This window comes from Topomyia yanbarensis, chromosome 2 (genome assembly GCF_030247195.1).
Source record: "Topomyia yanbarensis strain Yona2022 chromosome 2, ASM3024719v1, whole genome shotgun sequence".
In the NCBI taxonomy this organism is placed as follows: Eukaryota; Metazoa; Arthropoda; class Insecta; order Diptera; family Culicidae; genus Topomyia; species Topomyia yanbarensis.
In genome coordinates this window covers 56998297-57025121 of record NC_080671.1, presented here as the reverse complement: position 1 = coordinate 57025121, position 26825 = coordinate 56998297, and the positions used below count along the sequence as shown (strand labels likewise).

General features: G+C 39.3%; 2 protein-coding genes across 3 annotated transcripts; one reads left to right on the top strand and one right to left on the bottom strand.

Annotated features, from left to right (window-relative positions):
• The first annotated feature begins 11062 nt into the window (after positions 1-11062).
• On the top strand, positions 11063-14876 carry LOC131685642 (DNA-directed RNA polymerase III subunit RPC2). Of its 2 annotated transcripts, XM_058969505.1 has the most exons (4): positions 11063-11166; positions 11224-11397; positions 11456-12370; positions 12429-14876. In XM_058969505.1, the coding sequence occupies exons 2-4, from the start codon at positions 11329-11331 to the stop codon at positions 14847-14849; spliced, it is 3405 nt and encodes a 1134-aa protein (XP_058825488.1). In that variant the 5' UTR covers positions 11063-11166; positions 11224-11328; the 3' UTR covers positions 14850-14876. The 2 variants fall into 2 exon arrangements, with proteins under 2 accessions (XP_058825488.1, XP_058825487.1); XM_058969504.1 differs by having other exon boundaries at positions 11127-11397.
• A 20-nt stretch (positions 14877-14896) lies between these two features.
• LOC131685643 (metaxin-2-like) lies at positions 14897-16071 on the bottom strand. The gene is made up of 4 exons (XM_058969506.1): positions 15912-16071; positions 15510-15856; positions 15196-15437; positions 14897-15128 (listed from the first exon to the last, which is right to left on the bottom strand). The coding sequence occupies exons 1-4, from the start codon at positions 15952-15954 to the stop codon at positions 14954-14956; spliced, it is 807 nt and encodes a 268-aa protein (XP_058825489.1). The 5' UTR covers positions 15955-16071; the 3' UTR covers positions 14897-14953.
• Positions 16072-26825: the final 10754 nt, after the last annotated feature.

Here is a 26825-nt window from a genome sequence, read left to right as displayed (position 1 = left end):
TTTGGTTGACATTTCTTAATACTTTGCAGGTTTTATAATAATTTTGCGATCATGTCGAAATTTGATTTCAAGAGTCCTGAAGGTAAGAGTAATTCTCTTTTTGGCGGAAAAGGGCAGTGAGTTATATACTATCTATAGTCCCATAATGAGAAAAGGCAAGTCGAGCAAAATGCCTTTGAAGCTTTGCCTTTTCCTTGAGTCCTCAGGAATCAGGAATCTGTAGCAACTGGTTCAAATGGCACGTTTCTCATGTTGATCGGAGATTTCTGCCTTACCGTGATTTGTGTTTTCATCATTTCCTGATGGGAAGGATTGCGAAAGTAGTAAGGTTGGGGAGCGATTATATCAACTCCCCCGAGGGGATATTGACATAACAGAACGACAACACCCCCGAAGAGATATTGTCATTAAAATACGACCTAAACTATAATTCTTTACCACACTGGGTTAGGAACAATAGCGTATCCTTGGATTTCAGGTCTCTGTACATAGGTTTATCTATATATGGAGAACCAAAAATCCGGATGCGCAATTCCATTACTGCGGTGCAGTTACATATCAAGTGATATGAAGTTCCGTAATCGGATTCACAAAGTTCACATGAATAATAATCAGCTGAATAATAGCCATGTGATAATTGCGTCCAGTCAGTGCCCTGACTAGAATACTGCGATTATGTTTGGGAAAATGCAACAAATTCTTTGACATTTTTGGACTAACATCCGGCAGACAAGTCTTTGTTTGAACGCAAGCTACGCCAATGGTTGGTGTGTTCAGATGCAGCCCAAGAGCGAATCTTGTTCTGGACCAACGAAGTCAGTCGCAGCGCCCATTCGTCTGCTCATTCATTTCCAGTAATACCGGAATGGTCGGGTACCCATAGAAGGTAGATAGCACTTGAAAAGCTAAGTTCTTCGATTTGAGTTCGACATGCGATTACTAGGTTCGATCTTGAATCTGTCGAACTAAGTGCTTTCAGGGCAGCTTGACTGTCGGAGAAAAAATAGATTCTTTTACTGCAAATTCCCTGTTGAAGTGCCGATTGTATGCCATACAGAATCGCAGGTTTCTGCCTGGAATACGGTACAGTATCTACCTAGCGAGTGAGACTGGTTTAATTTCATTTTATGACACTAGGACACCAGCACTGGCTCGGCCCTCCAACAAAGAGCCGTCAGTATAACAAACTACGTATTCTTCAAGTGATCGCTCCATCCAGCCAGACAGCCATTCCTCGCAAAGAGGAATTCTCACATTGAAAGTCCTAAAACGAAAATTACATGTGAGTGCAAGATCACTGGGAGTAAGTGTATACTAATCCCAAGTAACCATTTGGGGCCACAGTCTTGTGTGGCTAGTTGCACGATCTATTGAGTTACTGTTCCAAAGTCCAGTAACTTTAAGACGAAATGCAAAAGAAAGTGCTTCTTGTTTCAGAAACACATATAGTGGTTTATGTTCAAGAGTGCCTCTAGAGCAACAGTAGGTGTTGTCGAAAACGAACCAGTCATCGCTATCGCCAAGACCATCATTTGAAGATGCTTTAACTTTGATTAGATTGTCGAATTCCACGAAGATCCGTCCGAAAATCTTTAAAATCGTGACCATCTTAGATTCCAATGAAACTTTACACGTTTCACCGTCGTGCAAGACTAAATATTTTCCACAGGTAAAAGGATTATTTTGACTCAAGAGAACTTTTCAAAAGGGCGTAAACGTTTCTACGCGCATGAATTTCAAAATTTTTTTGTTCGATTACTGTATTTTATACAGCAAAACTATCTGAGAACGAGTTACAGGGAATGAATACTTCTGTCTGAAAAAATATACATTGAAAAAAATGTTGCGTCATTTTTCAAAAAAACAAAAATTTATGATAAAAATTTAAATTGCGAAAAAACCCATTTTTTTAAATTTTTTATATTATGTTACCAAAAACCTAAAGAGAAAAGAAACATTTTGAATGTGATTGCATGATGGAGAAAAAATCGGTAAAAAAGTTTTCCTAACAATAACTTCGTACATGTTTTTAAATTTCATACTAATAGACATACAAAATTGTAATTCTATTACAGAATATAATTCTAAGCACCATTTAAAATCAAAATGCATTCAACAAAAATCTTCCAAAATGCGATAGTTTTCGAGATATTTGAAATTTTGCTCCTTCAAAAACAATTCATTCGTGTAATTATGCTCTTTTTAAAAGTTATTCGCGTTACCCCATCAAAAAATGTCAAAAATTTAATGTTTATGGTTTTAAAGACGTAAAAGCAACTTTTAGTGTATTTGGATCCTGGCGAAGCTTTCAATAAAAAAGTTTTCCTAACAACAACTTTTGACATTCTTTTATAATTCTTACTATTTGCAGTCAAAAATACAATTTTCTTTTTGAATATGATTCTAAACGCCATTTTAAATCGAAATGCTCTTAACAAAAATTTTCTAAAATGTAGTAGTTCTCGAGATATTTTAACTTTTGTTTTAACAACACAATTATTTTGTTTTATTAGGATCTTTTCATAAGTTAGTCGCGTTTCTCCATCAACAATAATAGGTTTTTCAAAAGGCCCGTAAACTTTCCTGCAACTTTCTCTTTGACATCAAGGCGATATTGTGAAACATTTTAAAGTTACATGAAAACAACCAACATATGATTCAGATATATAGTTTAATCAACAGACCCTATGGTTGAAATTTATTTTGGTTGCTAGTATGTACGAAGTTATTGTTAGAAAAACTTTTTTACCGATTTTTCCCCATCATGCAATCACATTCAAAATGTTTCTTTTCTCTTTAGGTTTTTGGTAACAAAATATAAAAAATTTAAAAAAATGGGTTCTTTCGCAATTTAAATTTTTATCATAAATTTTTGTTTTTTTTTTGAAAAATGACAACATTTTTTCAGTGTATATTTTTTTCGGATAGAAGTATTCATTCCCTGTAACTTGTTCTCAGATAGTTTTGCTGTATAAAATACAGTAATCGAACAAAAAAATTGAAATTCATACACGTAGAAACGTTTACGCCCTTTTGAAAAATTACTCTTGTATCAAAATATTCCAATTGCCAGAGAATATCATGGAGATTCATACAGCGAACACACCTGCAAAGTTTCGTTCCAATCGACGATGGTCATATTTTGCGGTCGGCCGGTTTCTCATGGAATCCCTCTCATAACTTCTCCCTTCTGCCACCAAACAAGCCACCCGTATGCCAGTATTGGTCCAACCATTGCACAGTGGTCCGGATCTAGGAAGACAAAAATGTTTGTAGCTAATCCTTATATTTTAGAGCTATGGTGTCTTCGCGACAAATGATCAGTATTAACTAAGCCATATTTGGATGTAGATGATGTTAGGGTGGCTCTTATTATTTGGGTGCAATGAAAATTATTTGTCGAATGTGATGAGATAGAATATTTCAGTCTTCGGCAGCATTATAGAGCAACTTTTACCAAGCAACTTTGCCAAAGACACTAGAGTTGTATCTCTGAAGGTTTTTATTTTACAGCTATTTTAATTATTTAACTTAGGGTGTTCCTAAAAAAACTGTTTTTTGGCTCTAACTTTTTTATTTTATTTTTCTTATAAAATTAGTCTTTGTACAACTTTTAGAGGACATCAAGACAAATTTTTTCATGTTAGTGGAATTAAGATAGCACTTTCTGAACTGACGTTATGGGCAATATTCGTTGAAGGATAGGTCCTTTTGAAACATTTATATCTAAAATTGGGGCAAACGAAAAAAAATATCTTTTTCTTGCATTTCAAAGAGCATACTTTTTTGCATCTTTGACAAAAAAATTGAGAAGGTGATATTTCTTTAAAAAAAATGTGTTTAAAAATTGTGCTTTTACCTTTGAAAAATACCAATATTTTTCATTTATTTCATTAGTTTTTGTCATTATTGTATTTCAATAGTTATGTACAGGTAAATTGATGAAAATAATTAATTATTTTAGGTAATGAGATTACAGCTAACATATAACAAAAGGGGGAAAATATTGCAAAATATAAAATAAAGCTATTCTTCTATCTTGTGTGTTAAAACTAATTAAGATGCGTCATCTGGTAGATGCAGTTCACTAACACTCTGTGCTTTTCTGTTTGATAAAGCGATCACAGGATCAGATGTTAAGAGCAATCGTTTGAAAACATCCTCGAGATTTACTAATCGATTGAATTTCCGCGAATGCAACTCTCTATACTTGCGGATGGATTTATTTCTACTTTCTTGTGCTTCCTCGCTGAACATGCCAATAGGTAGCAGAGCATGTTTAATGATTGCAGCTCCATGTACTAAAAGTTTATGCACGGTTGGCGACAGTACATACCATCCATAGAGAGTCACTAAACGAATTCTCGTCTGTTCAGCATAATCTTTAAAAGCAGGTACCGAAATATAAACTTTGCTATTTTTTTTTGTTTGTCGGCTCCGACAGCATAAGTCATTAAATTGGCTTTACGCTTGTCCGGACATGCCGCAGACTCAGGTAATTCGCATTTAATGCCAAAAGATCCTGACTCCTGCGCTGCATAAGACAAAAAGCTAAGTAACCGGGAAACTCTAAGCTTGTTCATTAACCCTACTCCACGCTTTTCTAAACTTTCTTACTTCAAATCCTTGCTCTCCCTTGAGTACTATGGCTCTAAATATTTGAAAAATATTTCACCTTCCAGTCCCTTGCTAATTATATGTCGTTACAATATAAAAAAGGAAAAAGATTGACTCACTATAAGTCGTTAATAAAAAAGGAAAAAATATAAACTTTGCTGTTGATTAACATGAGGATTACATTTTTTTTTTAATTTTGATTACCTTAGGGTCATTCGCCTCTCTGTCGGGTTAGAGAAATCTCTTTAGAAAAATCTCTAACCCTATGTGCGGGGTTGGGAATTGAACCCAGGTGATCTGCGTACAAGGCAATCGATTTACCAACTACGCTATCTCCACCCCCGAGGATTACATGAAATCGTTCGAGTATATTTTCATTGATCTCCGTTATTTGCGCTACTGTTTTGTATTCCTTGAAAAATCTACGTGCACAGTTTCCATCATTCGAGTTACCACCTCGGGGTAAAGGTTCGCCAATACGCAATCCTAACTGTTCTTTTAATGCTGTTCGAATGGTATTTTCTTGCTCTTTTACCGCTTGATTTTGTTTTGACACACGCAATGTCGGTTTTTCCATATGCAAACGATAGCTCACCTTTAATAAAAATTCCATACATCGAATCATCGCGTGGAGTGGCGAAATACCAAATTTGTACTTCTCAGGATCATCAATATCGGTTTTCAGGCTTGGCAAGTTCATAGCTTTTCCCCAACGCTTGCATATATAACAAGCCTGGGAATGTGTACTTGTTATATCGTTCAACACTTTGGTGTCGTTCATGCAGAAAACTATCTTTGTTGATACTGATACATTTTCTACATTTGTGGGTAAAAGCTCGTCGATTTCCGCATTCACTTTATTAACTTCCTCTTGCGTCAGTTTAGCATTTTCCTTTTGGAAAATAATTTTTTTTGGACGACAAAGGGAAACAGATGAAGGATAATCATTGTTCCAGAGGATCTCTCGGGTGCCTTCTTTTTCGATGCTTAGTCGCAAGGGGACCAAACAGATTGCAAATATGTTTGCATCGCAATATTCTTTGAAATTACCATCTTCATCTTCATCTAAGAAGACCTGCTTATATCTGAGAAGCATGTGAACATTATGATACGCAGTTAACAAAAATACCTCGCATGGTTACTACTTCCATCACATCCCCACTTGAATATCATAGACATATTTCCCCTCAAGTTTAAGGCGTCGTATTTCAGGAACATCAGAAGCCGTTTCGTAGTATGATCTATTAAGCTTTGCAATGGAATATCTGCCGCTGAAGGTTTTATCAAAATACCTGTAGAAAGTTTCTTTTAGTATGTTCAAATAATCTAGAACCTAAAAAATATTGAAATGTCAAAAAATAGTTTCAAACCTTGAGGATAGCATAGTTCCTTTGCTTCCAAAATTTTATGATACGACGGATATAGGTGCACTCCTCTTTGTTGGATAGAGGACCGAATGTTTAAATACTGCGATTTAGAAAAATCGTTCCTGCATATAAACGCCAAGGCCTCGACAGCAGAATACTCCATTACGTTTCCGAAACTAGCACTTGTTTGTTTTAGTTTAATAGCTTGCTCTGGTCTAGTTGAGATAGTTCCAATCATCTGACCGGCAGCTCGATGTCCCGATTAAGTAGCAACCGCTGCTGCCGCGAACAACAATTCCTCCCTTGGTACTGCGTCCGTAAGCTTTCGGATTTTCCTCTGCTTCGTTTTTCGACAGGAATTAACGAACTGTTTTGCTGGACGCCCTTTTCTAATTTTTCTATCTATATCAGAGCTTATCACCATTGAACCTCGTAGCCAACTAGCGTTATTACTCATAAGACGTTTCTTGGATCTTCTGCTTTTGGCCCACAGAGTCGAGAACTTTGTTGTTAAAAGCCTAATTTTCTTTTGAAGTTCTTCCTCGTTAATTTCCTTGCCATCAAATTTTTCTTTCAGGTATTGTATTACATTTTCCTCTTTTTGTTTCGCGATGAGAAGCTCGACTAACTCTAAATGAGCAACCTTAAGCTCTGGACGGAAAAAATATGTATATTTTCATGATATAATAGCAAGAGTTAATAATAATATTTTACCTCCGCTCATATCGATCGAGGAGAAATTTATAATCCTAGTTTATCTTAGGCTTTGCGGATCGCGAGTGCAAATGACGGTGTGTAGTCTTGAACAAACGTTTCAGGTCACTTCGGTACTGCAACTAAGAAATTCAGGAAAGAATGGGTCAGGAACAACTTGGAGAAGCGTCTCAGGAACAATTTCAGTGTTATCCACGCTTGGGGCTATGAACTTATAGGCCTTTCGTTATTGGCACCAGATTTTTTGATTTCGCAGCAATATACAGTAGCGATTGATGTACATGATAAACAAACACAACTTTTGTAACTTGTAGCAACTATGTTACCAAGGCAACCTTATAAGCACTTAACACGGTTTTTTTGAAATCTCAATGGCCTCATATTGTGACAAATAGCAAAGTAAACTCAGATGCTAAATTTCATATCATTTGGACAATTTTAGAACTCCGCCCACTTTGCTTGAAGTTTTTGACATTGGTTTCATGGGAAAATACAGTGTGTCCCACATTTATACGTTCACCATAATTTCTCAAAATAACTTTTTTCTATTCAAACAAACTGCACCAATTTTTTAACGTTTGATTTGAAGCTTATTCAACGATGTTTCTCGAAATTTGGAAGCCCTGGTACGTTTTGTTCGTTTGTTATGGTAGTTTTTAAGTGAAAAAAGTGATATCGCATATTTATAAGCTCACCTTACTTTTTTGCCTTTCTCATATAGAAAGGTAATACAATCAATCTGAACATCGTCAACCTAATCCCGGTCTATCCCCCATCACACACCATCCTTCCCTAAACCCACCTTCCCTCATCAATTAAATCCCCTACCCCCCTACCCCGAGAAACATTTCCTAGTTCCTCCTAAATAAACTTCCCTAGTAGGTTTGTAAAACCAGTGAAAAATTTGATTTGAAATGATTTTGAGTTTGAAAACTACTTTAAAATTGAAACTAATTTTAAATTTGTTAACAAGTTGTAACTTTTTGGCGGGGTCCGGACCCCCCGAATCCTATTCAGCAGCGGATCCGGGTTCAAGTGTTTCAGCTACGACACATAACTTCTCAAGTTCGTGGCTGTCGATCCATTGTATGTATGTGCAAAACGTACTGAATATGTGATGTACATTTCCACCATTATATTGAACATAACCAGCTATGGAATCGTACACGAAAAAAAACAGCCACAAATTCATGAACAAAAGATCACGATTTCGTGAACTAAACATTTTATGAAAACCATGACCAAGTTCCTGAAAGTATGAATAATAAACCTCGAATTCATGAAACTACTTGTGTTTTCAAAAAACTAGTTCGCCCCGAATATATACATGGCGTACATTAGAATGTTTGGTTAGGGTACTGCTGTTGTTTCCTGGACATGTTTAGTTTTTGTTGTGATTCTAGTTCATGATTTGGGAATATACAGCCGATAGTCGAATGACGTTCATGATTTCAAGAGCCTATTCGCGATCCTTGTGATTTCTCATCTAGTTATTATGCTATCTTATTCATGAATTTACTATTGCATTTTCTGTCAGACTAGCGGGATTAAAATTCATGATTTCAGGATCTTATACTACGTTCACACTACGAGTTAAAACGTTTTTTAAAGCTATCTTGATGACATTTTTTGTGGCTAATTATTATAACATGTTTTAACTCTGTAGTGTGAACATAGTATTAGTCGCGATTTTTGTAATTTCTATTCACGTTATTGTGATATTTTAGTTATGAGTAGAGTGATTCGTGTTCATGATTTTAGGATCTAAGTCACGATTTTTGTAACTGCTGTTAATGTTATCGTAATATTTTAGTCATAAATAGAGTAATTCATGTTAATAATTTCAGGATCTCAATCATTATTTTCGTAATTTCTGTTCATGTTATCGTAATTTTAAAACTTACTTCCAAATTTGACACGAAGAGTAATATGACTAATGTTCATGATATCAGTAGTTTTACCATAGTATCCGTAAATTGTCTTCGCCTAATTTTAATCCATTACTTTTTGGTTACTATCGATTTGTTTATTGGGAATAACGTGACAATATGAACTTGATCATAAAAATATGACTGATTCACGATATCTTGTTCTGTGAATTATATCACACACTATTTGGGATTCTCAGCGCAGTTTTCGTTTTCTATCCAGACATCACCATTAACCTTATCAAACGAATAACGATGTTCGAGGTCCTAATAGTTTTTTTATATCTAATGCTCGTGTCTATTACTATAATCGCTAGCAGCTGGACATTTCATAAAACAATGCATGGAATAAAAATGATTCCACGAATAATTCTCCAAATTTTGTGAAATAGTTTATAAGAAATTTCATTATCATGTTGCATGAAATTGTAAATTATTAGCGATATCTTCTAAATATCACCAGCGCGCAAAATAGATTGCAAATCATGTACTAGGCATCATGAACCAGTTCAGGAATGCATGAATTATATTTCATGATTTCGTGAACTATTTCACGAGCACGGATATTGAATCGTGACATATATTAGGAATCATGAACCAGGTCACGAATACATGAATAATATTTGATCGCAATTCCATATCATACCGTTTCAAGACCATTCTTTCAACTTTAAGAATCATTTGATTTTTTTCAAATCGGTTGAAAATTCGCAAAGTTATAGTAATTTTTATAAAGAAAAGTCCAAACCGCGTGTTTTTCACTTTTTTGGGTTCAAACCAATTTATGTATCATTGATTCAATAAATTACTTACTTTCACTTACACAGCTGTTTTCGCAATTAAAAAACGAAGAAAATTATGTATTATACATTTCTTTTGATTGCATTTTAACCTGCGAAAATTGCGATCAAATGCGTGGGGTACTTTTATACCCCAGTGCAACGTTCTTGGGTGGAAAACGCAAGTGCAACGTTCTAGGGCTAATGTTGTTTACTGCCTGACGTTACGGTCTTTGAAATTGGCCTTTTTCAAGGGCAATACTCGCTTTCGTTTTTTATTAAGTTGTCGCGGTCCAATTTTACGACAACTCCAAAAAAAACGAAAGACCGTATTTTTCTTGATACAGACCAACGCCAAAGGGTGAAACGTCAGGTGGTAAAAAACATTTCTTTTGTTTTTTGTTGACAGAGACCCCAGTCGTCATCTATGGGGCTTACAACAGTGTTTTCTTAACATATTGACCGTGTACAGTACCACGTTCCGATGTGTTGAAACTGAGCACTATTGGTTTCCAACTGGGAAAAGCCACATTTTGTTTTTCAATAAACATTCCACTTTGCTAACAGAGGGGTTTGAAACTAATACATATTGTGCTAGCGAAACCCCTTCAGATTAATGCATTTTCGAAGGTCACATCTCTTGCTGCAGGATAAAAAATAACTATTCCTTGGTTGGTCGAGTGTTTGTCTTTACATTTGACATTAATTCGTATACTAATGTTTCGGGTTAAACCAAACCTGAAGGGTTAAACCAAACCTCAAGAATGTTCTACTTGTGATCGTATTACTAATCAATGATTGCTCATCAAAAAATATTTCAAAATAAAGCTCTTTTATTTTGATATTTTCATGGCGCCAGCAATGCAGACAGCTAGCATGATTGTATGTCCATTCTTATCGCGGGCCTCCGAAATTCCGGGGCCCTGACCTTGGTGCATTGTGCCTATGCGTAAAGACGGTACTGTTTACACGAACTAGACTAACGACTAAAAATAAAGTGCATTTTGGAGGGTATTTGCGCTGCTATTCGGATGCTCTGATAGGATAGGGACCATTCATATATTACGTAACGCGTTTAGGGGAGGGGGAGGTCGCACGACAAATTGTTACATGTTGTGACATATGGGGTAGGGGGAGTAAGCTAGATCGTTACGAAACATGTTTTTACTGAACAAAAAAAATATTTCGGAGAATTTGTTACGTAATAGGGGAGGGGGGATAGAGAAATTTGTGACAACTTGTTACATAGGGGGAGTAGAGAGTCAATTTTGGGCAATTTTCGCGTTACGTAAGTTATGTACGGTCCCACAGACGTAGATCCGTGCCCTAGAAGGTTTTGAATTGAAGATGTGTTGATCGTATGGCTGCCCCGTATATCAACATGCTCTCCCCTGCTCGATATTCTCGACTCAAAACAGCTATACAAGATGTACTTTAAAAGAGAATACTTCTGCTAAAACTTACGAATTACGAATAATATCGTTTAGCTATTTTTAGAGCAACCCTAAGCAGCTATAGAGAACACATACATGTACATGAGCGCACAAAAGTGGGTGGTCGCATCGATTTGTTTACAACATAATAATATGATGCGCCTTTATGATTTACGTGTGTATAACGGTTGGATTACCACAGTTGACCCCAAGGCTGCTGCGTGTATGAGTGTTCGTTTTAAATTTAACTATACCACTAAACATTCTCGGCAAGTGCGCTGTCAAAAGAATCAAAACACAACACATCGGTTCCTAAAATTGAAACCGCGTGAGTTTTGTTCAATTCGTTGAAAAAAAAGTTGAAAGTTTCATTCACTTCTTTTAGGAAAATAAATTTGTTCAAGGTTATCCAGTTCTGGACATGTCCAAAGGTTTTTCCAACGGTAGGCAACCATAGTATTTCAAAAGAGGTGATCTGTTTATCGTAACAATGGGAACTGACAAGAAGCATTGGACCACGGACAGTAGAAATCACAAAAAAGTCCAAAAAAATTTGGAGGTTTGTTCTTTTATATCATTCCAGCTTTGTTTCCCAATAAACGGCTTATACAATTTAGGACAAGTGGAAGTTAGTTCCGGCCTTTCTTCAAGTCAAGGGCCTTGTGAAGCAGCACATTGATTCGTTCAACTATTTCATCAATGTGGATATCAAGAACATCGTTCGTGCCAATGACGAAGTCAAGAGTGATGCAGACCCGTGCTTCTATCTCAAGTACATTAACGTTAGCATCGGGATGCCGGATGTTGAGGAAGGCTTCAATAACACGAAAACTACAACTCCTCATGAATGTCGCCTACGGGATATGACTTATGCAGCACCAATCACGGTGGACATTGAGTACACCAGGGGCACGCAGCGGGTCGTTCGAAACAATTTGCTAATTGGTCGGATGCCTATCATGTTAAGATCGTCGAATTGTGTTCTTACCGGCAAATCGGAGTACGAGTTGTCGAAAGTCAACGAATGCCCAATGGATCCAGGCGGTTACTTCGTGATTCGAGGTACCGAGAAAGTTATCCTTATTCAGGAACAAATCTCGTGGAACAAAATGATAACCGAGGATTACAACAATGTGATTCAGTGTCAGGTTACTAGTTCTACGCACGAGAAAAAGTCCCGAACGATTCTGCTTTCGAAGCACGGCAAGTACTATCTTAAACACAATTCAATGACTGAGGAGATTCCGGTTGCTATCATCTTCAAAGCGATGGGAATTTCCTCCGATCAGGAAATAATGCAGCTGGTCGGAATTGATACGGAAACGCAGAAAAGGTTTGCTCCGTCGCTGCTGGAAACGGCTAACCACAAGGTTTACACCCAACAGCGAGCGCTGGAGTATATGGGTTCGAAGCTGATCGCGAAACGATTTACCACAGCAGCAACAAAATATAAGACAACGGCGGACGAGGCGAGGGACTTATTGGCGACGACAATATTGGCACACGTTCCGGTACCGAACTTTAATTTTCAGGTGAGTGGAAGTAGTATGTAAATCGCTTTCAATATGTTAACCACGCTTTTTCTTACAGGTAAAAGCGATTTACGTTGCGCTGATGATTCGCCGTGTGATGGCAGCCGAACTGGACAAATCCGCAGTTGACGATCGCGATTACTACGGCAACAAACGACTCGAATTGGCTGGATCGTTACTTTCGCTGATGTTTGAAGATTTGTTCAAGCGTTTCAACTGGGAGCTGAAGATGATCGCGGATAAGAACATTCCGAAAATTAAAGCTGCGCAGTTCGATATTGTAAAGCACATGCGGGCGGCCCTGATTTCGACTGGACTGGAAACTGCTATTTCGACGGGAAATTGGACCATCAAGCGGTTCAAGATGGAACGTGCTGGAGTAACCCAGGTGCTTTCCCGTTTAAGTTACATATCGGCGCTGGGTATGATGACCCGTGTAAATTCACAATTTGAAAAGACGAGAAAGGTGTCCGGTCCTCGTTCGCTGCAGCCCAGTCAGTGGGGAATGCTTTGTCCCTCGGATACGCCCGAAGGTGAGGCGTGTGGTTTGGTAAAGAACTTGGCACTCATGACACATATTACGACGGAGGTGGATGAGGAACCGGTGATTCGTTTGGCGTACAATTCCGGTGTCGAGGACATTCGTTTGTTGGGAGGTGAGACGATAAATAATCCAAAGGTTTTTATGGTGTTTATCAACGGTAACATTCTGGGAGTGACCATCGGCTACAAACGACTGGTGGAAGTGTTTCGAATGATGAGAAGGAAGGGGTTGATCGGATCGTTTGTGTCTATTCATACATCTTTCGTGCAACGCTGCGTTTATATACACACTGATGGGGGTCGTCTTTGTAGACCGTACATTATCGTTCAAAACGGACGACCATTAGTTCAGCAAGAGCACATTGAGCAAATGAAGGTTGGTTTAAGAAAGTTCGATGACTTTCTACATGATGGATTAATTGAATATCTCGATGTAAATGAAGAGAACGACTCGTTCATCGCTTATCAAGAATCGGACATTGATCTGGATAAAACGACTCACTTGGAAATTGAACCATTTACACTGCTAGGTGTTTGTGCTGGTTTGGTCCCTTATCCCCATCATAACCAGAGCCCTCGTAATACGTACCAGTGTGCTATGGGTAAACAGGCCATGGGAATTATCGGCTACAATCAGAAGAATCGTATCGATACTCTGATGTACAATATTGTCTATCCACAAACGCCGATGGTTCGTTCCAGGACGATCGAGTTAACCAATTTCGACAAGCTTCCGGCAGGACAAAATGCAACCGTTGCTGTGATGAGCTACTCCGGCTACGACATCGAAGATGCTCTGATCCTTAACAAAGCATCAATCGATCGCGGTTATGGTCGTTGTTTGGTGTACAAAAACAGCAAGTGCACCATCAAACGCTACAGCAATCAAACGTTCGATCGAATTATGGGTCCTATGAAAGATTCGCTCACCAACAAAATCATTTTTAAACACGAATGTCTGGACACCGATGGAATCATTTCCCCTGGAGAGAAGGCTGTCTCCAAGCAAACTATGATCAATAAGGAGATGCCCGCGGTAAAGTCCATCAATCCGATCGAGCAGAAAGAAGCTGGCCAGCAACCGATCGCATACAGTCCTGTTCCAATCACCTATAAAGGAACCGAACCAAGCTACATCGAAAAGGTAATGGTCTCGACAAATAATGAGGAAGAATTCCTTGTAAAAATACTGCTTCGACAAACTCGTCGTCCGGAAATCGGCGACAAATTTAGTTCTCGGCATGGACAGAAAGGTGTTACTGGACTTATTGTCGATCAGGAGGACCTGCCGTTTAACGATTACGGTATGTCCCCAGATATGGTGATGAACCCACATGGTTTCCCATCACGTATGACAGTCGGTAAAACATTGGAACTTCTTGGCAGCAAAGCTGGTGTTTTGGAGGGGAAATTCCATTACGGTACTGCCTTTGGTGGTTCAAAATGCCAGGACCTACAAGACGAACTGTTCAAAAATGGTTTCAATCATCTCGGGAAAGATGTCTTCTATTCCGGAATTACTGGAGAACCACTGGAAGTCTACATTTATTCCGGTCCCGTGTACTATCAAAAACTAAAACATATGGTTCAGGATAAGATGCATGCTCGCGCACGGGGTCCCCGTGCGGTTCTAACACGCCAACCGACCCAGGGTCGTAGTCGTGAAGGAGGTCTTCGTCTCGGTGAGATGGAACGCGATTGTTTGATATCGTACGGTGCCTCGATGCTAATTATGGAACGACTGATGATATCTTCCGATGCGTTTGACGTGGACGTTTGCAACGTTTGTGGAAGACTGGCATATTCCTCGTGGTGCCACAATTGCCGTTCGTCTGCCAGTGTATCTAAAATCTCCATGCCCTATGCTTGCAAGCTGCTGTTCCAAGAACTCACAAGCATGAATATTGTTCCTCGACTGAAGTTACATAACTATTGAACTATTGGTTTTCTTTCAATCTGCTAAATGTTAATTGAACATTAAACTGTCATGTTAACAAAAGAGATTTTAATAGCTATTCCGAAAAATTTCATCAGGACCGCCTAAACTTGTTTTACGGAAACTTTCTCCTTTTTATAAAACTTAGCTTCAATATTTTCACAAAACTGCGTCAGGTTTCTATACTTGTTAATCGTTACAGCCAGCACATCGTTTGGCAGTCTAAGCGTAAAAATGCTAAACAGATGACCGAATACCAGGGCATCCAATTCGGTCGGGCTGCAAAAACAAAACCATCAATTATCCTAAACATTACCATTACTATTTCAAACTACTACAAACTTACTTATCACCGTAGAAATAGGTCTGATTATCCAGCCGCATACTAAGAGTGTGACACAGTTTGTCCACCTTGTAGACTACTTCTTCAAGCGACAGGTTAAGAAATTCAGCAATACCCAGCTGACGGCGAACGGCCCATTGTTTGCGCCAGTTCTGAATGTGATTAAGAGGGAAAGGGTAGACGCATCCGTGGCGCACTCTAGTCACCTTCGTTAGCACTTCCGGATCAACCCAGCTGATGTATTGCTAGTGGGTGGATTTGTAATCTATTAATTCGATCATTACGTACACAGTAAGTAAAAGTAAATGGTAACTTACCTCTGCATTGGTGAAAATTTCCTCCACCAAACAAAGATAAGCTCGCATGTCGTCTTTTTCATCCTGAGTCAGATTTTTTGTCAGCGAAAAACCCTTCAGTTCGACAAAGTTTAGAATATGTTCAAATTCGGCGTAGGTGTAGTTTTCCACTCGTAGAACCGGCAGTTTAGTTCGCTTACCGCCGGGTGACATGAATTCGGCGTTAGCTTGTAGCTTTACCTCAAACGCTAGCTTTAACATGGTAAGATATGTCCGGACGGCCAAACAGCTGGCATTCTCAGCCAAGAGAATTTGCCCCTCCTCGTACGGTTGGTACAGGAATGCTTTCGGTGGCCATGGCTGAGATGCTAGGAATGAATAAAATTAAGTTTGTCGTTTAAGATTCAAGACAAATATAGTTACCGATTGATTCATTCCTTAGATATTCACTAGTTATTGCACTCATTTTAAATTGCTCCTTATAATCGTTTAAAAAATATGTTCTACTTGATCAGAAAATAGGTTCAAAACAAAGTATTACATAAAATATGACAGCTAAAAATATGTTTCATTCGATTAACTGTATGTGATGCCCCGAGCAAAAACGTACAATATGAATCCACCTCATATTGTACGCAACTTTTAAGTGCGTGCATTCAAGCGAAGATATCAATAGGTTTGTTCCAGTACCAGGAGAAACTGGAAGTACTCGGGAGCAAACAGGGAGAAAATCGTTCCCGTACTATCTTCTTCTCTTTTTTCTTCTTCTGATGGCAAACCGGAGTGAAAAGAAGCAAGAATTTTTTGCTCCGGAGCAACAGGGAGTAACTTCCATGTACTGGAACAAAGCTAATATGATTAACCGTTGTGTGTCCGACGCGGTACCCGGGTACCTTTTTAAGTTTCAATTAATTAAATTCCTGTTTTATCCATAGCTGGAAATTGGAATTTTGGGACATATTAGAACTTCACTAAGTCAAGCTTTTGGGTTAATAATATTGTTGATATAGTAAGGGTGGGAGTGAGGAGGGGCTCCTGAATTTTTTTTACTACGTAACAGACCGACATGTGTACCCGGGTACCCACAAAACTAAAATGCCCATAACTAACTATTTACACCCTCGGTGAAAATGAACGTAAGCTTGATGCCCACCATACTGTTTATTTGTTTGTTTATTTGTACTTTAACCCCAAGGGTCATTCCCCTTAATGAAATAAAATATATTAATTATATATGTTAACATTGCATTTAACAAAAGAAGGTTATTTGTCGGGCGATTGGTCCTGTTGTAAATCTCCTTTGATAATTTCACGGCTTCTGTAGTTGTGTTGTTTCTTGCGCGGGACTAATAAGAATTCCCAGTAAAGTTCAGCCGGAAATGAACTGGAACCAGTCAGAATTCCGGTTCATTTCCGGCTGAGATTAACTGGGTTGCAGTTGTGTTGGTGTCGTTTGAGGGACTTGGTGCTTGACTTCTACACATCATCGAAGATATTGGAGTCCTTACGGAAAAGTAGTAGGACTTTTTCTTGCGTCGACTTGGTGCTTGACTTCTACACATCATCGAAGATATTGGAGTCCTTACGGAAAAGTAGTAGGACTTTTTCTTGCGTCGAGTCATTTGATAGAGCGTCTCTGATAGATGTAGGTATAATAATAGAAGCGACGCAAATCAGCAAATTCCTGGCAGTTAGAAGGTACTCAACGGTGAGCCTGGTATTGCAGGAGCTGCATTCTGGTGGGTCCCCTTTGGAAACTGTATGCGGATGAGGGATTCTGGTTCTGGTGTGCCCGACACGCAGCCTGACAGTCAGCGTGGCAAGCAGAAAGTTAGCAAAAGTTGAGCAAAGCGAATTTGATGCTGGCAGAGTTTCTGCGAGCATTTTGCGCGATTTGTGCGAGAATTCTGGCAACAAATTCGCTCAAATGCAACAACCGTTTTAGACAGAAGCGGTTTTTTTTTAAATTTCTATAAAGGTTAGAGGTTTTAACCTAAAGGTCATTAGCCTCTTCGGGTTAGAAAAATCTCTTATGAAAAATTTCTAACCTTATGTGCGGGGTCGGGACTCGAACCCAGGTGCGCTGCGTACAAGGCAATCGATTTACCACTACGCTACGCCCACCCCCACAGAAGCGGTTAAACCAACCGATGCTGCTCATTTTTATTCGGAATCCAGCCAGAAATGTACGGCCAAGATCTCTGCACGCTTCATGCCACATCTTTGTCAGATGTTTTGCTCGATTCGTGCTAAATGCTACCAGGTAAGAATTGCCAGGATCTTTGCACAGTTTATGTCCGAGTTATGCCAGGGTTTTGCTCGGTTCCTGTCAAAATTTGCCAGAGAACGCGAGGGAAACCGCCCAGTTAAACTCATTCCGGAACCGGTTCGGATTTCTGAATGGAGTCATTATGGATTCCAAATCAAATGCAACAACCGATTCTGACTCAGAATCGGTTGTTGCATTTGATTTGGAATCCATACTGACTCCATTCAGGATTCCGAACCAAATTCCGAATGGTTTGACCGGGCGAGTTCGCCCTAGCTTAACTAACCCGACAGGATACGCGCAGAAATCTGACAGGGTTGTCAAACCAAGACTTACAGAAATCTAGCAGAGCCCCAGCTAAACTCATTCCGGAACCGGTTCGGATTTCTTAATGGTCATTATGGATTCCAAATCAAATGCAACAACCGATTCCGACTCAGAATCGGTTATTGCATTTGATTTGGAATCCATACTGACTCCATTCAGGATTTCGAATCAAATTCCGAATGGTTTAACCGGGGCGGTCTCTGGCAGAAAATTCGCTGACTGGGCTGGACAGCACCTTCTGCTCGGTTTGGTTTTGGCGGTCCGTCCATTTGTCAATGGATTTTTTAATTTTCTGGATATAGCCGCAAGAAGATCTCTACTGGTTGTTAAAATGCTGAACAATGCTGTGGTGAAAACCCTTGACAATGTCCTCTTTTGGTACCTTCTTGGTAAAGGATGTGGGCGAGGTTATCTTGCCTGCTGCCTATGGCCAGAAAAATTGCAGTTGCCTACGCCGAGAAAACGGAGCAGGTGGCTTGTATGCGGAGTGAGAGGCCGGATCCAATGCCACTAACTCCTATCCCTACACCCTGGTAGGTCTTAGATCCATCTGTGTAGAGCTTTGCATGGTTTGCGTATCTTCTTTCAATGACTTCTAAGGAATTTCATTTGTGCAACACTTGCAGCCGTGCCTGCCCCAACTGATGTAGAGAGGCTGATATCCAGGTTTGGGCCACGTGCACTCCATGGACGATGCCACACTCTGACTAGACCCGCTAGCGGTCAAAGAGGTGTTCGGGTATATTCCATGCGGATTTGGTTGGTTGAGTCAAGTGTCAGGCAGTCTCCTCCGTAGGTTCTATCCAGGATACTGAGAATTCGCCTCAGAGTGACTAGTGCTTTCGCCCATCTACAGGGCAAGATTCCGGCTTTCACATATGCACTACTTGATGGTGTACTGGGCAGGGTTACCATATTCACAGATTTTTCTGTAATGTCACAGATTTTTGGAAATATTGTGATTTTTCACAGATTTTCTGGAAATTTATCAGATTTTCACAGATTTTTTTCATGTTTTGGTCATCACAGATGGTAAAAAGATTTTTTTGACTGAAACACAGATTTTAATGTGGCATCCCTGGTGTTGGAGTTGGAGTAAGTTGGAGGCAATGCGCACTGCCCCATGGAATAGTGGGGCAAGGGCTAGGGGTAGATCACTCTAGAAATGTATAACAAATTTTCATCAAATTAGTAAAAATGCATTTAATTTCCATTTTTGCATCAACTTTGCACTCCCTCGCAGAAAAGTTTGTTTAACAAACGTCCTACGCTGATTCACTTTGTTCGACATTATGAATTTCTATTTTGATGGAAAGAAATGCATTTAATTTAGCTGATTTTTAAAAATGCATCACAAGTGATCTGCCCCTAGGGCAAGGGTGTTGATCAGACCTTCGAGATTTTGGCATGTTAGCTCAATACCATAGAACAATCGGCTGCGAATTAGGGCTTGAATGATATGGAGAGCAGTTGATCTTCGGGTGTCGGGAGCAGATGATGCGAACAAGCTGTAATAACCCGTCCGACCGGGAAGTGGTCCAGTAGAGGCAGGCAGGAACTCCAGATGCAGGAACCGGCAATTTAGAAACACTCCGATAAACTCTTTATACCAACCAAGTAACGGGAACTCTTTTTATAATTAAAGAAAACACTTCTAAATCACTTTATATCACGAACTGCAATAAGAGACTGACGTCTCGAATGCAGTAGACTTTTCTACGGCTCATGTACGTACACGCCACATGCCACAAATACTACATCTCAAGCTAGTGGAAAATAATAAACAAAGACGGCGAAAGTAACTGGGATTGTTTTCAACCAGGAAACTGCATTAGTGTTCGGGAGACCGGTCGACAAGAACTCAGTTGTTTTTATTAGGCAATCCATGAGACGTTTCTGATCAGCTGATTATTTCTTGTTTACTTTAGAAAAACTCTAGAAAGAGAACTGCGGAGACTCCATTTTGGATCGATTGGATTCGCGTTTAGCTGTCAAAAAACGAATCCAATCGAACATTGCCTATCCTTATAACATTGGACGTGTTGCCATACAATGCCGGGGCACACGTTGCCAAAAATGCTGTTTTTCTCTCCGCAGTTTTTCTAGTTTACTTATTCTCCGAGGTGTGCGACGTCCGACAATATCGTTGATTCGATCCAACATCAAACGAATCGGACTAACAAAGTTGTTTGTCGGACGAGTTTTTCTGTTCGCAGGAGTAGACTTGTTGACAGAACCCAACGCTGAATTGTCAAACAAACGTCTAATGGATTGCCTAATTCTCGTTTCTGCAATGTGCGCTAAAATAGCGTAACCCCATTTAGGAAATAATTTAGCGCTGTGGTAAAATTATACCCGTTATTTGGGTACATGACACAAGTCTTTTCCGACTGTTACAGTCCCGTTTAAGTTGCCAAAAGTGCGTAAGGAGTATGAGCTTCTTGTCAATCGTTACACCTAGTATTTTCGGTTCCTTCTTAAAGGGTACTAGGAAGCCGATGAGTTTTATTGGTCTGCCAGTTCCCACGTGATTATATGGACTGCAGGGAGCAGTGACACATTTGCTAGTGGAGATCCGGAAACCTACCGAAGAGGCCCATTTTTTGATGGCGTTTACAGCCGTTTGCTACTTGATTTTGTTGCAGGTCCTGCATTCACCTATGACAACTAGTATGAAGTCATCGGCGTAAATGGTAAACTTTGATGCATTTGATTCGTGCTGCACGTTTGCTTCGTGTACTAATCGGAGACGTATGAAAATCAGCATGGATGAATGGGCGGTTTGTTCGTTTGACGTTTCCAGCTGCCAAATTGAATATTGAAATTGAATATGACTGAATATGAAATCGTCGGTTGAGTAGATAGCGTTGAAGAAACTGCCCTAGATTGCCCCGGATTCCCTACTGTTGAAGTTGTCTACGAACCCCGTGGCGCCACACGCGGTATTATAGGACTTTTCCAAGTCGAAAACGGCGATGTCCTTATGCATTCCATCAGCGACCGCCTGCCCGACTATTTCCCGGAATGACCCAAGGCATACACCGGTTCCAAGGCCTTCGCGGTAAGCGAATTGACGACGGTCAAGGCGGTCTTGTGATTCAATGAGGGTAACGAGTCTTCTGTTGACCATTCATTCCATGACTTCCAGTTCACGGCAACAGACTTATAGGTCGAAAGTCTTTCGGGGTCCTCACGCCTTGATTCCTTTTCGGAAGAGGGCGGTACTACAGAACTCTGGGAAGGACCCGCCTTCCCAGATCCTGTTGTAACTGGCCAGCAGTGCTCTTACCCTCTGGAGGCAAATGTTTCAAGAAAGGGTATCCGATATTATCTATACCAGTGGCATTTCCTTTTCCTTGGATAAGTGCCGCTGTGAGTTCCATTCCCGTGAACAACTGATCCGAGTATCCGAAATGCCTTCTTTTCCCGCGTAATGCGTTGACTTTTCTCCACAGTTCGCTGGTCGGTGAGTCAGTATGGACACTGAGAACTGACATACAAATAAAGTGTTCAACTTGTGTAAGAAATAAAACTTTCGCTTTGAAATGACAACAGCAAGTAGCAACTTGCCACTGGCTGGCGCTTCGATCGGTCAGCAATTGCTAGACGGGACTTGTGTGCGAACTTGGAAACAATGGTGACTCACGCATGCGAACCTGTATGCGATGGTGATTTTCAACGTATTTTTATTTAAATGTTTTCACAGTGTTAAGTAATTAATATATTGAAAATGAATTTCGTTACAATTTTTTATCACCTAGTAGTAGGGTTACTACGCCTATAAAATGAATTCTATTTCTACTTTAACTAATACTAAGTGAATAAATAAATATGCATTAACTTCCGGATTATGTTATAGGGTAGTGAACTAACATATAAGACAGTGAACTCTAACACACTCAATCAGTAGCAATTAAGATCTCGATCAAATAGAACGTGTTTTTCATATCGCAGTATTCACAAGTGTCGTACCTTGTCCGAAATCCACGAGGAAGAACATGGAAAATCCTTCTCGTCGCTGCACTCTTTTTTATTAAATCAAACACACAGGTTTTTCGGGAAAGTTTGTTCTAGCTTATATGTCTGTTCTCTGTGGTCGAGAAAATCGTCCCAGCTGTAACAGTGTTGCTGGCTCGTGCTTCCCAGAGAGGGTGCTGATTGCTGGGTGTCCTTCAAAGGGCTCGGAGTGCCCTCCTTCGTTCGCAAATTAGTTGGGCTACTTCTGGGCTCCACCAATGTACCACCTCTTTGGGGGTTGCTCCTCTTGTCCAAGGAATGCACGGGTTGGCTGCTTGGATAATGAGGTTGCCGATTTCCTCTGGTGAGTACGTCCGAGCCGGTTCGATTCGGTCAGCTAGGTTTGCCTCGTACGCCTCCCAGTCAGCGTTGTTATAAAGCCGTCTGGTTGTCGTCGAAATCAGGAATCAGTAACGTCTGGCTCAAATGGCACGTTCCCCATGTAGATCGGAGATTTGTACCTTGCCATTAATCGGTAAAATAGATTGTTTTACCGCAAATTCCCTTTTGAAGTTCCGATTGTACGCCACACAGAATCGCAAAGATTTCTTCTTGGATTACGGAACAGTATCTACCTAGCGAATGAGACTGGTTTAATCTCATTTTACGACATTTGACACCAGCACCGGCTCGTCCCTCGAACAAAGAACCGTCAGTATAACAAGCTATGTATTCTTCAAGTTTTCGTTCCATCTAGCCAGACAGGCATTCATCACAAGGAGAAATTCTCACATTGAAAGTTTTAAAAGAAAAACTACATGTGAGTGTAAGGTCACTGGGAGCAAGTGTATACTCATCCCAAGTAACCATTTAGGGCCACAGTTTTGTGTGGCTAGTTGCACGATCTTTTGGGATACTGTTCCAGAACCCAGTAACCTTAAAACGGTATGCGCAGGAAAGTGCTTCCTGTTTTGAAAACACATAGTGGTTTTATATTCAAGAGTGCCTCTAGAGCAGCAGTAGGTGTTGTCGAGAACGCACCAGTCATCGCCATCAAGACCATCCACTGAAGATGGTTTAACTGTGATTGGATTGCCATGACTTCTCCCTTCTGCTACTAAACAAGACAACCGTATGCCAGTATTGGAATTGTTGTGTAGATCCACTGAATATACTTGGATTTGAGTCCCCAAGATTTGCCGATAGCGCTTCTACATTACCCAATGCCGCACTTCACTTAGACTGCGAAAATAATTTCAGAATAAAAAAAACTGCAATAGTCGAGCTCCGGTTGTAATCCTTCGTTGCGATTAACTGATAGTCTAAAATGAAGACACCATTGCTCAACTGCACATATGGCTTGTTGCATCAAAACAAAAAAGAGTGTTAATGCAAATACCGGTGATCATTATATGATGATCATCGGCGAAACCGTATGTCGGAAAGCTAAGCTCATTAAGTTTCTTTAACAAGCCATCGGTGACAAGGTTCCATAGAAGTGGTGACAGCACAACCCCTTGAGGACATCCGCACACCCACATAGTTTCCTTATCTCTACTTGTCTTACCGATGAGCACAGATGTCGGTTGCTAAGCATTGCGTGTATCTAGTTCGTGATATACCCCATTATACCCACGTTGTCAATATTAAAAAAAACTCCTAAACTAGATTGCTTTTGCGAAAACGCCTTTTTAATGTTATAGATAGCATTGAGTAACAGGGTAGTAGAAGACTTCCACCACTGATATGCACGACCCTGCATGTCGAGCACCGTGAAATATATTAATACTTCGAAGAATAAGAAGAAAATTGCCTCGAAAAAGGTGTATTTTAGATGTAGGCAACGTTTATCATACTTACCTTTGAATTAGGCAATCCATTAGACGTTTGTTTGACAATTCAGCGGTGGGTTCTGTCAACAAGTCTACTCCTGCAAACAGAAAAACTCGTCCGACAAACAACTTTGTTAGTCCAATTCGTTTGATGTTGGATCGAATCAACGATATTGTCGGACGTCGCACCCCTTTGGAGTAACGTCAGAATAAGTAAACAAGAAATAATCAGCTGATCAGAAACGTCTCATGGATTGCCTAATAGACCGTCCATTTTAACACTAAGGGTTCAAGATGGACTTTTGTTGTCTGTGTTGATAAGACTATTTGAAACGAAAGATCTTCTTTTCAACTACATTTCCACTGATTGCGTCAGGGCTAAATCCGACAGTTTTTTATCTTCCAATATTCTTTTCGAAACGAGGATGGTTAAAAACAATCTTCCGCACAGCCACCTCAAGGAATGTGATACAGCAACAAAAAAAAATCGCCGAATAGTAATAAAACACCAACTCTATTTGTTCAGCTTGTCCATTTACAAGTTTTTTTTGTTTAATAATAAATATCATGATCTTATATATTTTTCGATATTGGAAATGGTTGTGTTCAATATTCATCAGCATATACGCAGTCGTTTCTGCTATCAGTTTCTCCATTAATTTGTTTTTACTTGGCCACGGCGCTAACCATTTTGTTTTATTCTGGTTCATACTCAGTATTATATTATGAATTGTTCTCTCGAATCGAATATTTTATTTATACGATATAAACTCAACTTATGTTATGGAGTGTAGAAGATATTCTCAAGCGTCAGGCATTCATCGCGTTTGTTTTGTTACTATTTATCAACCCTAGCCGTTTGAATTTATTTGAAGTACCATAGCTTTTGATATTTTTTGTATCCACACATTTCTTTTCTCGTTCACACGTGCATCAGTGTGTGTGGGAGTGTCTCGCATTTAAGTAAATCGACGTAAACTATGTGGTAATGATATAGAAACTATCAACGCGTCGGTTCAGAAATAAAAACTAATTTTGAAGTTTCTATCAGTGTAAAGGAAAGAATCGATGGAATTTCACTACGCATAAACTTCAGTTTAAAAATATGATCGTAAACAATTTACACATGTTGAACGCCCTCTCTTCATTGTACCTTTTTCTTTCTCTACCGGCTTAAAGTACAATTACAAAAAATATTTATCGGATATTTTTTCGTATTTTAGTCAGTTATTTCTCTTCGAATATTTTGGAGTTTACCCTCCAGAGAAAAGAATAAACAAAATTCGAATGATGGAACAATCAAGCTTCTCATTTTTTCTGAATTCTTCCACTATTAGACATAACTGCACACATTTTGCTACAATACAACTATTTTAGGTTTCGTTTTGCGAGAATGTTTCCAATCATCTCTAAATTCTACCAAAATCTCATCTGCACATGAACCGTTTCGAACAACAGCTTTCCGTCGTTCATCGCACGTACATTGTTTTGTGTTTTTGTTTAGATTGTACCTGTTTGAATGTGTTGTTGAAATGTATGAGTAAGTGAATGTTGTCTTTGCCCGGTATGTGATGCGTTGTTCTTCATTTTGTTTCACATTCCAAGGTTTTATAACGTTAAAAACTGCAAATATAACAATCTATCGTTTGTTTTTGTCTTTCAAAATGCGCTGCCCAATCTAAACGAAGTTCAGTAAATCGCAGCTTAGACATGGTTCTTTTGTTTCTTTTCATTACTTCATTGTATATATTGTGGACAGTCAGGTAGTAGGTAGTAATTAGTAATTCTTGCGAATGTTTGCTCTTAGTTTCCTCTAATATCAACTTTGCTCCATTTCGCTGGTGGTTGTTTTCGATGAAAATGAGAAGGCAACTAAAGCACACCTAATTATGTGTGCGGGTTATGCATAAAATGGATAGTTCTTTAGTTTAGCATCGTTTCGTTTAGAGTCTCCCAATGAGGCACCTGTGCCAGGGAGAATAGGAAAGGATTGATTATCAGCTAAATTGGGTACATATTCTATATTATTATTTCAAAACTTGAAGCTTCCAACCGCTACTGTACTTACAATTTTCGACAAATTTAGATGATTATGACGTATAAACCAACTGCAGACATTTGCTGGGAACTTGCTTTATTAAATGAGTAATAATGTTTTATTTATATCTGTCCAAATCCTAAAATACCAGCATGATTTTGAAATGATTTTCTACGAAAATGTAAACAAGTCCTTGTTTAACACTATCAGTTTTACTTGACAATTAGGTTCTTTACGGACACAGTTAACCTCACTTTTCTTGACAGTTCACTTGTACTGTTTACATGGACTTAGAAAAATTTGTGGACGACTAGATTCACTTGAAGCAAATCGTAAAGAATTTTTCTAAGTCCATGTAAACAGTACAAGCGAACTGTCAAAAATGAACACTTGAGTTCATTTGTGACGTCAGCGTAAAGTATTCAATTCGACGAGAACTTTTCCAATTAACACATAAACAAAACGTAAACAATTCCGGTTAATACTTCAAATGGACACCAACAAAGCTTTATACACACCTTAAATAAGCCGATTCTGAAACCTGACTGTTCGCGAAATAATAGATTATCGAAAAGACACATAAGCAAAATAACTTGTTTTGTTCATGTTAACTTTCACTTCCCCTCAAAAATTTACGATTCATATACTTCAAAGAACAAAACGGAAAACTTTGTTTATAGGGCCCTTTTCTTAATAAAAAAAAAACTGTATTCGAAAATGGCCCAAAACACCTCAACTCCGAAAAAACGGATCAAAATAAACGTCACATATTCATTTGCTGTAAACAAAAGGGTTCACCCGCATAGGGTTGCCACCTCTGAAGAGGCTTTGACCCGGAGATTTTAACTGTCCTGGGGGGTGGTGGATTTTGAGTGGAACTAGGCGGAAATTGGAATCAAAGCGATTGCTCGGCA

Bases quoted from the DNA above. Each gene is read 5' to 3' on its own strand.
- LOC131685642 (XM_058969505.1), top strand. From the start codon at position 11,329: ATGGGAACTGACAAGAAGCATTGGACCACGGACAGTAGAAATCACAAA. The intron at 11,398-11,455 runs GTTTGTTCTTTT...TATACAATTTAG, and splicing joins AAGTCCAAAAAAATTTGGAG to GACAAGTGGAAGTTAGTTCC. The intron at 12,371-12,428 runs GTGAGTGGAAGT...TTTTTCTTACAG, and splicing joins TACCGAACTTTAATTTTCAG to GTAAAAGCGATTTACGTTGC.
- LOC131685643 (XM_058969506.1), bottom strand. From the start codon at position 15,954: ATGAGTGCAATAACTAGTGAATATCTAAGGAATGAATCAATCG. The intron at 15,857-15,911 runs GTAACTATATTT...ATTCATTCCTAG, and splicing joins TCTAAGGAATGAATCAATCG to CATCTCAGCCATGGCCACCG. The intron at 15,438-15,509 runs GTAAGTTACCAT...TCCACCCACTAG, and splicing joins AAATTTTCACCAATGCAGAG to CAATACATCAGCTGGGTTGA.